The sequence below is a fragment of the Setaria italica genome, chromosome I (assembly GCF_000263155.2).
Source record: "Setaria italica strain Yugu1 chromosome I, Setaria_italica_v2.0, whole genome shotgun sequence".
In the NCBI taxonomy this organism is placed as follows: Eukaryota; Viridiplantae; Streptophyta; class Magnoliopsida; order Poales; family Poaceae; genus Setaria; species Setaria italica.
In genome coordinates this window covers 30507648-30522591 of record NC_028450.1, presented here as the reverse complement: position 1 = coordinate 30522591, position 14944 = coordinate 30507648, and the positions used below count along the sequence as shown (strand labels likewise).

Here is a 14944-nt window from a genome sequence, read left to right as displayed (position 1 = left end):
CTGGTTTGAGCTGAACCGGGCCGAATTAACAGGGCAGCCGTATAAATTCTATTCATCAAGTTTCCATTGACCTGCTTAGTATACCGAATAATTACAGTTCCCCTTGGCAAACCATTCAGGGCTTTTATTTCGAGAACGTGCATGGACAAGTTTTTTATTATTAAGAGGAGAAAAACATACAAGCGACCCAAAATCATCCAGGCTAACCTAGACGGCTGACAAAGGAACGTTTTACTCAAATGAAAACAACTCCCTGCAACTCCCTATCATGTTACTGAGGCATGAACCGGTGGTTTTCCAGCTGAACCTAGCTATTTCCTTCTGAACCGTACGCGAGAGAAAGACTGGCTGTGCTGCTGAATTTTTCTTTGAGGAATTGCGCTGCTGAATGTTGGAACACACACCGGTTTCGCTACTTCCACATGCACCAGGAAGTCAAGATCACCGGCAAGTCGAAGCCACACCATAACTCTGTTAGTCCTTGGTTACTTCCTTCCTGTTCTGAATCCACCAGGAGACTAGCTCTGATTCAGTATGATGAGTCTTTAGACGACTGCCGGTGCCGGGATCTAAATTAGACCGAACAGCCATACAGTCCTTTCCCGGTTAAACCCTGCGCGCAGATCGATCCAAGCAATGGCGTTGTTGGCTCTCGGCTGCGACGTCAAGGTCGTTCTGTTCGATGCAGGGGAACCTGACCATCGGTTCTTGCGTGAGTTCATGCCCAGGCGGCAGAGCGACCATGGGTAACGCTACGAGTCGGTTGCTGTGGCTGGAACTTTGGCGATGGGTTGGGATGCTGCAACGTCACCTTGCCGGAGTACCTCCGAGGTGGAAATCCCTACGTTTCGAATGGCTGCATTTAAAGGTTCGTGACTGTTGGATGACGCTGTAATAGGACTACGTAATGTATTCTGCACGTGGTTTCACTGAGCTTTACTCTCCCACACATTTGCTTGATCCCCGCCTCTGCCTCGCTCTTCTGTTCCCTGTCCGACAAAACAAGCAGATCGCATCATCAGCTCTTGCAGATCGCTGGAGTGTTGTTGGTTCGGCTTGCACACGGCACGCAAGTTCATTCACCATAGGTAAGGAATCGGTGCTCGTAGCCTAAGAGGAAGAGTGGGTGAATTAGGCTAACTTAAAATCCTTAGCCTATAGCTCCCACTACCAGCATCAAAATAGAGACAAGATCATGCAATCAAAATAGAGGGCGATGACTCTGGCAACGACCTGAACATTCGATCTGCTATATGCATCCAGTAGCAGCAACGGTGTACCGTACTAACCATCTTTGAACTCCAGAAACACCAAGAAGAACCACAGCTACGCAGCGACGATGAGCTCTGTCGTCGCAGCAATACTCACCGGCATCAAGCTCCTACTGATGTGCTTGCTGTTGCCGCGAGTCGCCGCCGGAGGGGGGATCTTGTCTGTCCCTTCCAATGCCTCCCTGGCTCACTGCCCCACCAGCTGCGGAAACGTCAGCTTCTCCTACCCGTTCGGGACCGAGCCCGGCTGCTACCGGCAAGGCTTCGAGCTCACCTGCGACGACAGCACTCGACCTCCCAGGCTCTTCTGGCCCAATAGCACCGTTCAGATCCTTGACACGAGGTACATGCCATTCGCCTTTTATGGTTGGATCGGCTTCAGCATCACCATGACACCAGGCACGAGCACCTACACCAGGACATGGGAGCCGCCTGCCAAGAGCCTCTTGATCGATTCTAGAAACAACTACATCTATGTTGTTGGCTGCAACGTCGAGGTCGTCCTGTTCGATACTGGGACGAACCTGACCATCGGTTCTTGCATAAGTATATGCTTAGGCGACGAGGCGGAAGCTAGGGACGATGGGCACTGCAATGGGTTGGGCTCTGCTGCATCATCTATTATTTGCCGGAATACATGAGAGGCTTCCGATTCACGCTGTCCCGCAGGAACAACATCGTAGCACGATCTGATGAAGAGCCCTCCATCATCAAGGTTTTCTTAGCACAAGCTTATCAATTTGACACCAGCGACAATTACTCGAGCTGAGCTGGACAAACGGAAGTACTTGGGCACTGATTATTATTGTCGCCACAGACCAGCCAAGTTGTGAAATTGCATCTACAAATAAAGGAACCTACGCATGCAGCAACGGCAGCTTATGCCAGACTGTAGAGCCGGGAGGTTACTACTGCTACTGCAATCCGGGCGTACGTGGCAGTAATCCCTACATTTTGGATGGCTGCGTCGAAGGTTCGTGACACTGCTTTTCTTAACCTTTTTCTTCTCTTAGTTACAAACTGCTTTGTATTCGTCTCCTTTTAATATATAACCAGCAGGGATAAAACCTCCTATTTCATAAAAAAAAAGGTTCGTGACACTGCCACAACCTGTCCTGACACCCTACTTATTAGATTTATATTACAAGGGCTAGAAATTTTAGTGCCCAAACTTACGACGGACTGGAACTTTGAGAGGTATTTATGCCACTGTTCTTCAAATATCACAACTATTTACTTGTGTTATTTTTAATAATGACGTGGATAATTTAGATAAATTTAGAAGTGCATGTTAAGTTAATTTTTATAATGACATGTATGAGTAATTAGATGAAGCTTTTTAGATTATTTTTATAATAGCATGTGTGGATAATTTAGATATAGGTGTAGGGGTTTATTTTAGAATATGTTCATAATGATAGTGGTAGGTAACTTTTAAAAAATAAAAAAACAAATAGTTATGATTATTAGAGTCATAAGATTGCACATAGCTAATAATCAAAACTGTTAAAATATTATGCCCTAAAAAACTGTTAGATATTCCTACACAATACTTATATAAATATATACTTATTATCTTCATCTGACTGATTGTGATATATTCTTTTGAACGAAGTCAGTAGGGAAACCCAACCTATTGTTATAATCTTTATTCCAGATCCATTTAATTTGCTCCCACGGAGAGTTGAACCTAGGCCTACTAGATGCTACTTAGGTGCTCTAACCACTAGGCTAGAGGCCCTTTAACGATTGTGATATACTTAAATTACTAATACTTTATAACATTTTCATCTACATTTATATTCTTTTTTTTACTATGCAACATAGTTGAATTTGTTTGATGGATCCTAAGTTTGAGCTATATTTTTAACATGAAAATTAATATTCTCATCACTTCCTCTATATATTTATAAATGGTGACACACATCATGTGTCTATACTTGATTATTATTTTCTATGTGAAGGCTATAAGAATCAAAGGAAATACAGGGCGTAAATGACTTTGGAGTTCAAACCACAATAGTGTAAGAAATAGACAATTTAGAATCATATATTGGTATACCTTTGGTAAATTTTTTAATGAAGGTGATTTTGATTCAAATTTAGGATTACCTCATGTTACTTTTAATAATAGCATATATATATATGCAGGTCATTTAGATGCAAATTTAAGAGTTACTTTAATTTATTTTTCTTTTTTATAATGTAGTTTTGGGCAATTTAGATGCAAATTTAGGAGTTATTTCAAATTATTTTTATAATGGCATAATTAAGGGGGTTATATTAGTTTATTTTATATAGTGACAGAAGTGGGTGATTTTTTAGTAAATATAATAGATCCAATGCGTACAATGATTTGATTCTTGATGGTACGATGTTTTAGTTTTTTGAGTGAATTTCTAGAATTTCTCTATTTTTCTAGTGTGCGCACTTAGGATTTTAGTTGGCTTCATGTGGTGGATTCAAAAAGAGTCTCCAAGCAGTAATAGAATAGTAAGATTATAGCTAATAATTAATCAATATTATAGGTAGGGTTTTGCATCACTCGATTCATATAGTACTCCTAGGCTCTAATTTCTCCGTTTCAAATTGTAGGTGGTTTTGGTTTTTCTACATTTATAGATATTATTATGCATCTAGACATAACCTATATACCTAGAAAAACCAAAACGACCTATAATTTGGAACGGAGGGAGTATCTGATAGCTAATATAACTAGTACTTTCATATTATTCCCTTATATCATCTGGTCCTCATAATTTTCTTGTGTCACACCATTTTCATTCTTGGAGTATGCAGGATTTGGCCCCAATCCTAGGGGAAATTGTACGAGGTCACGTGGAAACATGTCCATCCCTTTCCCTTTTGGGTTGGAAGAAAGTTGTTTTGCGCACAAGAAATTCCAGCTTCATTGTGTGTCAGATAAGTTCACTGTTCTTGACCAAGGAGACGGCACAAAATATCAGGTGACCGCATTATCAGTAAATGATGGATACTTGGGTGTAACCAGCATACTGAACGATTCAAGCAGCAGCAACAGCGATCTGCTAATAGTTCAAACCATTAATGGCGACTTTCATATCAGCTCCCGCAAAGATGCCATCACGATAGGTTTTGAGTTCTCTCAAGAATTCAACATTCGGATGAGGTGGGCTGTCACCAATTTAACCTGCGAATCAGCCTCGCAAAGAAGCACAACTTATGCGTGCATAAGAGCAACTCCAAGAGGCTGCTAATCTTACCCCCAATATCTTCTTTTAGGAAAAAGAGAGAAAAAATGAACTCCAACAATCCACCTAAACCTTTCCTAATTTTTTAGCAACGCTAAAAAACAGCCTGCCACCGCGTATATTTTAGCGTTGGCGTTCCTCCCCCAATCCTGATTCCCGCACACCCACGCGTCCCTTCCAATGGACCCAATACGATGACGTGGCCTGTGTTTGAAATATTGGGGGCTATTTATTAGCGATCTGCTGTGGACTGATATATTTTTGGGGGAAATTTTTTTTGGGAGAACCCCAATACATAGTTTTGGGAAGAATTTTTTAGTATTCTCTTGGAGTTGCTCTACTCCTTTTTTTATTTAATGAGTTGATATTAAGTGATCACAGCGAATGTGTTATTGTCACACATGGCACACTATATATTGGGTACTGTTGCAAGTGCTCCAGTGGCTTTGACGGTAATCCATACGTCAAAGGTTTTTACGGTTGTACAGGTCTCTCTATCTCTCTGCCATCGTTTTCAAAATCAATTTAAATTTCAGAAACCGTCACCAACACCTGACTGCCTGCCTTTTGTCGTACAGATATATTTTCGCCTGATCAAATACCTACCTCCTTAAGCAAATGCTAAAGCAATAATAAAATATATAAAAAAAATTTACATGAATAATTTATTACATATACGCATGTACGTATCTCTAACCAACAATTTAAATAGTTACCATTACAGAGATTTTAAAGAACATGATGATGGCTCACTTCATTCAAGTTTATTTGCAGACATTGATGAGTGCTTACTGCCAAATGATTGCAATGGAGTATGTCACAACACTCTAGGAGGATATTGTTGCACACACCATCTTCTTTCAGGTGAGTCATCCACATTTCAGTTTTCAAAATGCAGGACGGTCTGGTTGTCGAATTAATGGCATTGGATTCACTATGCAAACTTGTGTCTAGGTATTACAATTGGAATTAGTTGCGGCCTTGGCTCCGTGCTTATTGCACTCTGTGTAATTATACTTGCCAGAAAGTGGAAGCAATGGATACAAAAGAGGATTCGAAGAGCATATCTCGAGAAAAATCAAGGCCTACTGTTGGAGCAGCTCATCTCAGATGATAGCACCACTAACAAAACAAATATATTCTCCTTAGAGGAACTAGAGAAAGCAACCAACAACTTTGATGCAACTCTTGTTCTTGGCTGTGGAGGACATGGCACAGTTTATAAAGGAATTCTATCTGATCAGAATGTGGTAGCAATTAAAAGATCCAAAATTGTAGAGCAAAATGAGATAGACCAGTTTATCAATGAGGTGGCTATATTGTCTCAAATAATTCACCGCAATGTAGTGAAGCTCTTCGGTTGCTGTTTGGAAACTGAGGTACCCTTGCTCGTGTACGAGTTTATATCCAATGGCACACTATATTACCTTCTTCATGCTAGTACTAGTGCTAACTGCTTGCTGTCACGGGATGATCGCATTAGGATAGCAGCAGAAGCAGCTGGAGCACTTGCTTATCTGCATTCAGCTGCCGCTATTCCAATTTTTCATAGAGATGTGAAATCTTCCAAAATACTCTTAGATGCCACCTTCACCACAAAGGTTTCCGACTTTGGTGCTTCAAGATCTGTTTCACTTGATGAGACCCACGTCGTGACAATTGTTCAAGGCACATTCGGTTACTTAGATCCAGAATATTACCATACTGGCCAACTCACTGAGAAAAGTGATGTGTACAGTATTGGAGTGCTACTGGTTGAGCTTATGACAAGAAAGAAGCCAATTTTCATCAATGATTCTGGTATGAAACAAAGCTTGTCTCATTACTTCGTTGAAGGACTTCAAGAAGGAGCCCTTACGGAAATTATAGATTCACAGGTTGTGGAAGAGGCAGACCGCGGAGAAATTGATGATATTGCTTCACTAGCACGAGCATGCCTAAAGACAAAAGGAGCAGAGAGACCAACTATGAAAGAAGTTGAGATGAGACTGCAGTTCCTAAGAAGTAAGAGGCTAAGGAAAATACATAATTTACCAGTACATAATGGAGAGATTGAGCATCTGTTGTGCCCACAAGCTAGAAACTCTGACGCACAGCTCGAGCTTGTCAATGCTGCCCGTTTGCCTTCTGAAGAGACCTCCCGGGGCTACAGCCTAGAGAAAGAATTTGCATCCTCCATCAGTTTGCCGCGCTAACTATATGAAACATATGGTCAATAACAGAGACAATACTGTCTAGGGTGAACCTAAGTTGTTGCACAAAGAAATTTGTAATATTGTTCGGTTTAGACGATAGTATGCTATTTGGTCGCAATACATACATTGGCTCTTTCTGAGCTTGGAACATGCTACTTTTGCCCAAGTTTGAATTTGTGATCAAGATCCGTTCGACCTTAGCGAGCTTGATCTTGCTCCGATCAATTGCGTTGCTCTCGGCCGTCGTCGTTCCAGAGACATCGCGTGGTCTCCAGCTGCTACCAGCCGTTTCCGCCTTTGCGCTCGTCCTCGCGCCGGTTGCCTCCGCTCGCTAGCCATCTCCGTCACCCCTCACTTCCTCGCTGCTACCGGCCCACCCTCCCCTCCCATACCTTGCATGCGAATGCGACCCTATCTGCTACACCCTTGCTTCTCCTTGCTCCCACAAGGCCGCAACCATCGCAGCACGTGGGCAAGGAAGAGGAACGGCGCGCCGCGCTGCAGGGTGAGGCCTGCGGCCATGGCTGAGCGCGCGCGGCGCTTCGAAGCTTGGGCGCACGGTGCGCGTCGCCTGCTCGTGGCTAGCGGAACCACGCTGACGGAGCATTCGCTCGCATCGCACGACACCGGCTCGCGGTGTGCTTGCTCGTCCCTGCTGTCCCAGAAGACGGCGCAGCTCCCTAACCTGTTTCTGTATGCTCCGATCCATTCCCCAGCCACTGCCTTCAGTAACTAGACGTAGGTCAGGGTCAGCTATCTTAGATAATCTGACATCATAGAGCACAGTATGCACATCAGGTGTTAGATACTTAGATGCATGTCCTCAGAAAACAATTGGCTCACTGATATATCATTACCATGTAGAATTGTAGATTTGGTGATGAGTGTTATTTCGATTAATTAAAGCTCATTTGCACTGCTAGCATTATCCATGTCGTGATATGTGTTTGTGTGTCAGTATTCTCCTTTTAATCTACTCATAGCTGTGTATTGCTGCTTCTAATTTCAATGTATCCTCATGCGTACCCTTTGCTTGTTGAAATATAATGCCTTACTGCAGGTTACATTGCATTGTGTCCTTTTTTCGCTTGGGTTGTGCACTGGGCACAATATGGCTGTATAAGTACTTAGCATTTTAAGAATTGGTGCTTGGGAAAGAATTATAAAGCTAGAACACAGGCACTGAAGAGTGAATAAATAGTTATACCAATCACTTAAAACTCCAAATGGTAGAGCTGAATAATGAAATATAATGCAAGTATGAGGAAGTATATAACTGACTAACTTTAAACGTAACTATGAAACATATTTAGTTCCACCATTGTATTAACATATTTTTAAATCAAATTTCAATCTCAACTTGCATGGATTATAATATTTGAGAAGGCAGATAAACAAAGTTTTATTGTCACAAGCGAAATACTGGAGCCTGTCCTTGCAATCCTAAATAAAGCCAGGCCTCTCACTGCTGCTGCCCATTTACAGTTTTACATCAATCATATGGAACTAGGAGTATGTGTGAAAACCGCTTACATGACTCGATACAAAATGTTATTGTACTATGCATGCTAATTGATTAGCTTGTACAATTAAACCGTTATTAACTGATCGATGATCCAGTTCATGTGTTACTAACAAAACTCTTACCTCCATGTGTTGCGCTCTGCTCTCTATAGCTAACCAAAGATTATACTTGTAGGATGCGAGCGGGGATGGGTGGGGTGCAGCGCGTGAAGCTCGGGCACCGGGCGGGGTTGCTTGGCTCGGATGACGCGCCAGCAGACGGTGGTTGTCGGCGCAGCGTTGGGCGAGCAAACTTGCATATGCATGGTGAGCCTCATGCGATAGCAGCCATAGCCAGCAAAAGGAACTCAAGCGAAAGACATTCAGACGGCCACTGGAAGATGACAAATACAAACTGCAAATATAAAACCAAATCAGAGAATAGAATTGCAGAAATAGAACAAGAGGGTAGAGATTGAGGGAAGAAGACAATAAAGAGAGGATGAATCTTGCAGCCAGATCATTAAATTGATGGACCATGTAGCAGGACCAATCGATTCTTGCGAGGTCGCCGTTCAATACTGACAAATAGGCAACGACAGTGAATTCTAGGAGTCGCCTCGCGTGCAAGAGCAAGCTCGGACAGATCGCCCCGCCGCTGCTTCTTATCCTCAGGCCCTGTCCATCTGCCTCGAGCTCACACTTCCTCTCTCTCCTGTCTGTCTGCTTCTCTATCTCTCTCGATCTCCTCTCTCTCACCCTCACACTTCATCTCCTCCTCTACCTCCCCTCCCCCCTCCGCAGCGGTGGGGTGAGGTGAGGCGGTGACAGCGGGCGGCGGGAGTGGGAGCAGCAGCGACGGCGGGCGGAGGCCGGCGGAGTGGGACGGCGGGGCGGAGGGTAGCGGGGTGGGCGGGTGGAGGGGCGGAGGGCGGCGAGGCCGGCCGGCTAGCGGAGGCGGGGTAGAGGGCGGTGGGGCTGGGTGGCGGGAGGGGGCGGGTGGAGGGTAGCGATGGGCCAGCGACGGGGGGCGGGGCCGGGGGTGCGGGCGGGGATTTCTCTTTTTTTTATTTTTTTAATACCTAGGCCCCCTTTAGTAACAAACTACTAGTACCGGTTGTAAAGGAGATTCCCAACCAGTACTGATGGCACATTCCCCAATAGCGAAAGCTGACAGGGGTGGGCGACCGCGGGACATGGATGAGTGAGCTCAGCGGTAAGTTGGGGAAGAAAAGGAACCTTGGCGAAGCTGAGGCCTACTTACTAGCGGGATCCACATGTCAGCCAGCCCACATCAGCAATCTAGTCCACCTCAGTGTGACAGCGTGGCAAAACCACTGTGCAAAATTAGGAGAGGGGTCAAGTAAACGGTTTTGCAAAGGTAAAGGGGGTAAGATACCCAATTTTAAAGGTTGGAGGATCATGTAGTCCAGATGCAATAGGAGGTGTTATATAGATTTTTTTTCAATCAATCACGGTCAGTCCGACCACAATGGAGTGAGGTCGCCCAATGTTTTAGACCAAAAGCGCCTATCGGACACTTGTGATTGTCTGGTCAAACGTGGAAACTTCGAAATTAGCCTCGGCAAAAAAAATTCAATCCGTTCGGTACATTCAAATCGCATGCATGTTAAGTATTACGGCTGGTCCAACTATCATTGAGCGCTTTATTAAACAAAACTATCATTGAGCACTGTTTGGTTTGACGCATTGGGCAAGGGAATGGGGAATTGAAATATTGGGTTTGATGAATCGAGCCATGTTTGTGTTGATAGCTTCGGTTTCAAGACTTCAGGGTGGAGAGATCAACAGGAGGTTGTCCGCTATGATGCTGACCAGAACAGTCGAGCTTGGTTGGGGGCAGCCATGGCGGCTGGCAGAGGAAGCAGCCGTGTCAAATTCTCAGTTGACGTGTGCACCCCACCCCAAATTCCATGTTACAGTGTTCCTCTACCAAATGCACAAAAAAAAAGGGAGAGAGAGATAACAATTCATTTCTCCTTCATTTGGATTGGAGGTCCAACTCTCAGTCCATCCTCCCCAAATTTATTTTTTTTCCCTACAGCAGAGCCGATCTGATTATTGGCTGAGTTAACGTGGGAACATGGGATCACCGATCTGGCGATCTGATTCTGATCAGGGCCACATGCTGGGCTGCTGCCCCAATCACAGTCCCCAGATTCACGTGCCTTCTGGAGGAAAAATAAAAAAATCGCGAGATCACATCACGCATCTGCCTGGGTCCCATCCTCCTGGGCCCCACCGCACCAAGTTTATCACAAAGTCACGGGGAAAATGCCAAAGCCCCCCCTCAGTTAATCCTTTTCCTTTCACGCCGCAACTCTGCTCTGCTCTCTCTTCCTCCGCTCGCCGTCGTCCTCGCTCCTTCCCCTCGCTCCAGCCTGCCTCGGCGCGTCGCGGAGAGGGAGAGCACAGGGCGTCACCGACACCCCCTCGTTCATTCCCAGATCGAAACTCCGTGTAAGTATCGCCGTGAATCTAGCAAAGTTTGGTTCCGTTGCCGTTATCTTTTGCCGTTTCCGATTTTCTTGCTGATTGATTGCGTGAAGCTTGCGGAGGCCTGAAATTTGAGAGTAGGAAGTTTAGAACACGAATTGAGTACCGAGTGTTTTGCAAGATCCACACGGTTCCTGGCTAGATTTATTCTCACCTGCTATTAATCCTGTACAGTACCATTTCGTAGTTTTCTCCGTTGCTGAGTCATTTCCATTGATTGGTGTGCAGAAATATCAGACCTTTGCATTTGATTGGGCGTTGTCTCTGCGCGAGAAAGATAATTTGGTTGTACAGACAAAAAGAGGGAGTGTTGTTTTAGAATTTAAAATAGGGGAATATTTGCTTTGAGAACTGAAGTGGGAGAAAGGCTAGAAGCTTTAGCAGCGGCAATGCTTTGGTCAATGGACCCGCAGGTGGACATCCATGGCGACTGGGTGTCGGCCGTGGCGCCGCAGTTGAAGCTGCTGTGCCTGACGGTCATCGGCCTGCTCCTCGCCAACCCGCGGGTCCAGGTCGTGCCTAGGGCCACCTTCAAGCTCCTGAGCAAGCTCGTCTTTGCCCTCTTCCTCCCCTGCCTGATTTTCGTCCACCTCGGCAAATCGGTCACCTTCGACAACATCCTGCACTGGTGGTTCATCCCTGTCAACGTTCTCGTCAGCACTGTCATCGGGTGCATTCTTGGGTACATAGTGGCCCTGATCTGCCGCCCACCCCCACACTTGTTCCGGTTCACAGTGATCATGACTGGGTTTGGCAACACAGGGAATCTCCCGATTGCGATCATCGGGTCGGTCTGCCATACCAGTGATCACCCGTTTGGTCCTGCATGCGACACCAAGGGCATCGCTTATGTCTCATTTGCGCAGTGGGTTGCGGTTATTCTTGTCTACACTTTGGTCTACCACATGATGGAGCCACCTATGCAGTTCTATGAGATTGTTGGTGAGGGTGATGAGATACAGGAAGAACCTGAGCAGGTCAGCAACTACAGCAGGTCTCTGCTTCATGAGGCGGAATGGCCAGGGATGTTTGATAAAGTAACAGAGCACTCAAAGACACCGTTCATCGCCAGAGTTTTCATGAGCATTTCAGGTTCCTCGCAGAATACGTTTCCTGATATTGATTTTACTGAAGAGGGTACTTCTGGTGCTGGACCAAGCAGTCCGAAGTCTATCAGATGTTTGGCAGAGCCAAGAGTGGTCAGAAGGATCAGGGTTGTAGCTGAAAAGACTCCAATTCAGCACGTCCTTCAGCCACCGACAATCGCCTCTTTACTTGCCATTATCATCGGCATGGTCCCTGTCTTGAAAAATTTTGTGTTTGGGGCTGATGCACCACTCTCGTTCTTCACTGATAGTTTGGATATCCTGGCTGCTGCAGTGGTTCCCTCGGTGATGTTAATTCTTGGGGGCATGCTTGCAGAAGGCCCAAAGGATAATGCCTTGGGTATCAGGACTACCATCGGTATAATTGTGGCAAGGCTTTTGGTGCTCCCATGCATTGGCATTGGTGTTGTGACGCTAGCAGACAAATTGCACCTACTTGTTGAGGAAGACCATATGTACCGCTTTGTGCTTTCGCTTCAGTACTCCACGCCAAGCGCTATCTTGCTTGCAGCAATTGCCGGTCTGAGAGGATATGGTGTTAAGGAAGCATCTGCCCTTCTATTCTGGCAGCATATTTGTGCAGTGTTCTCTCTTTCCCTCTACCTGATTGTATACTTCAAGTTGATGTCTTTCATTTGAAGACAATGGCCATCTATCCTAATATGGCATATATATAGCAACTGTCTTGGGGCAACGATGGCTTGGAAAAGGAGTGCTAGAAGAATGATTTTTTCGGCCTCGTTTCGTATCAGTGATAAGTGTTTATAATTTGGTAGTTATTTATATTTCAGTTACATGTGTTGTTTGAGAACAGGAGATACATTTATTGTCTGTTCATTTTGGTCAATATATTGCTGTGAGTTTCATGATACTATTGCTAGATACAAACTATTGCCTGGATAATATTAGTTGAACTGTATGGTAGTGAATTACATTGTTGCCTGATGCTTAATAAACGAAGGTGATCTGTGTTCACACTTGTGAAAGACTCAATCATCAGGCGACCTTGCTATTGACAACAATGGTGTGATTCGTTATGTGTTGCATTTGACTTTTATCATTGTGCATTCAGCCTCCTGGTGCAAAGCAGTCATGTTTTCTGGACAAATACTCTTTTTGTGCAGTCCATTGAGGCAATAAGTTTGAAATATCCATCCAGAATGTCAAGTGTTAAACAGGAATTTCTCGCGAGCCATCGTCCCAACTGTAGATAGATTACCCTTTTTGCCTCTAAGCAAAAATCTCATTGATTGTAGCATGGAAGATTTCTCTATACATTCTTTTGATTGAAGTTGCGATAACACATGAGATAGTTGCATTTGTTTGTTTAATATCGGGGTGGTTATTTGAAGCATGTTACTTACTCTTATATATTTTATTTATTTCTTTGAAAAATTGATTGAAATTCGAAAATTGTACATATGTATACAGGTGCGGCCTTCAAGAGGCTCCAACCTTATTTCTTTGCAGTGGTGCAGGTATTCTGATTTGTGTAATATCACATAACACACGAGTGCTACTGGTGTTGGTGTTTTAGATCGGCAACCCGCCTAGGGTTACCTTATGTGGTCTTTTGTGTGGTAAGTGCCGTCGAGAATTAAGGAATCAATGGTGACGCAAGGAATACGATTTAAACAGGTTCGGACCGTTAGATCGCGTAATACCCTACGTCTTGTGTGTTTGTTTGTATTGATCTTAGATGCACTTGGAGTTGTTCTGTTTGAGGGGGTCCCTACCCGCCCTTATATGCACAGGAGGGCAGGGTTACAAGTCGGGTACAGAGTTCCACTCGGTTTGCCCCGAGTAGTTTCTATACACACACTTAACTAGTCCGAGTGGGATACGCCTATCCCCTTATCTTGATCATATCCGAGTACGTCCCTTAGTGGGCTGTCTAGGGTCTACTCGTGGGCCTGGGATGCATGCCCGACAAGCCCCCGAGTACTTTATAGTTGTGCGCCACAGTCTCGAGTACTGTGGGCACTATCCGAGTAGTTCGTCGTAGAGGTTGCAGTGTCCGAAGTGCTCGAGTACTGTCGCGTGGCTGTAAGGTACTCTTCTTATTCCTTTGAATTGCTTCTTATTCCAACAATTTTATATGGTAGTGCGATGACAATCGCACTCCATATGGAGTAGCCCCCAAGTCTTAGGTTGAGTCGAAGAATCAGGCTTAGGGTCAATCCTGTTTCTTAGCTGTTTTTACTCTTGGTAAGCTGAAAAAGAAAAATTGGTATGGTACCCGCAGCCCCCGAGCACTTAGGCGATTTTTGTCGTTGAAGTGCTCAAAACCCGTTGAAAAGAGTAGCCGCTGGGTGTTTGAGGCAATTAATCTGCTTTAAACCTTTCCGTTGTGTAACTGACGCTTGGAATCTGGAGGTAGCGGAGATATAATTGGGGGCCCCCTTTCAGTTAGGTTTACACATCACCGTAATAGATTTGCTTTTCTTCCTCCCCTGCTTTTCTATTCCGCATTTGCGCTGTCGCGATTGTCTAGTGCTCCCGCCGCCATTGCTGCTCCCTTGAGAGAGATCCGAGGTTGAGAGCATTTTTCTGAGGTTGAAACCGGCGGATGCGCACTAAGAAGATAGGGAAGAAACCCGAGAAGGCTCAGGGCAAGGCTCCGGCGGCGGGCAAGGTGAAATCAAAGAAGGGGAAGGAGCTGGTGTTGTCGGCGCCGAAGGCGGGACTGACGAACCAGACTGCGTCGCCGCCGCCTGGTGCGACGTGGCAGCATTCGGTGATGAAGGAGGAAGCTGTTCAGGCGCTTGTCGACGCCAAGCTTTTGCAGCCGAAAGAGGTACTCGAGTGACGCCCTGCTTTTGCGAATGCGTGGCAGTTCGAGGAACACCCCAACGAGACGGTGATGCTTGCACATTTTGTGGAGCTGTTTGGCAGTGCCCACCTCCGACTTCTTCAAAGGTATCCTCGAGTACTATAAGCTTCAACTTGTACACTTGAACCCCAATGGTGTACTGCATATGTCAATTTTTGTGCACCTCTGCGAAGTTTACTTGGAGGTTCCTCCTAGCCTTGAACTGTTTAGGAAGTTGCTTCGTTGTAAACCTCAGCCTAGTGCACTTAGGACGGAGGTCTTTTGAGGCGCCGGGTTCCAACTCAGGAAC

The 14944-nt window shown here is 45.2% G+C and overlaps 1 protein-coding gene and 1 pseudogene across 1 annotated transcript; both read left to right on the top strand.

Annotated features, from left to right (window-relative positions):
• The first annotated feature begins 1339 nt into the window (after positions 1–1339).
• Positions 1340–6696, top strand: LOC101753313 (annotated as a pseudogene).
• Positions 6697–10495: 3799 nt separating this feature from the next.
• On the top strand, positions 10496–12799 carry LOC101773408 (protein PIN-LIKES 2). Its single transcript, XM_004952999.2, has 2 exons — positions 10496–10680; positions 10945–12799. Exon 2 carries the CDS (start codon positions 11106–11108, stop codon positions 12459–12461), a length of 1356 nt encoding a protein of 451 aa, XP_004953056.1. The 5' UTR covers positions 10496–10680; positions 10945–11105; the 3' UTR covers positions 12462–12799.
• Positions 12800–14944: the final 2145 nt, after the last annotated feature.

What these genes read in the sequence shown, in the direction of transcription:
- LOC101773408 (XM_004952999.2), top strand. Translation starts at nt 11,106, where the DNA reads ATGCTTTGGTCAATGGACCCGCAGGTGGACATCCATGGCGACTGGGTG.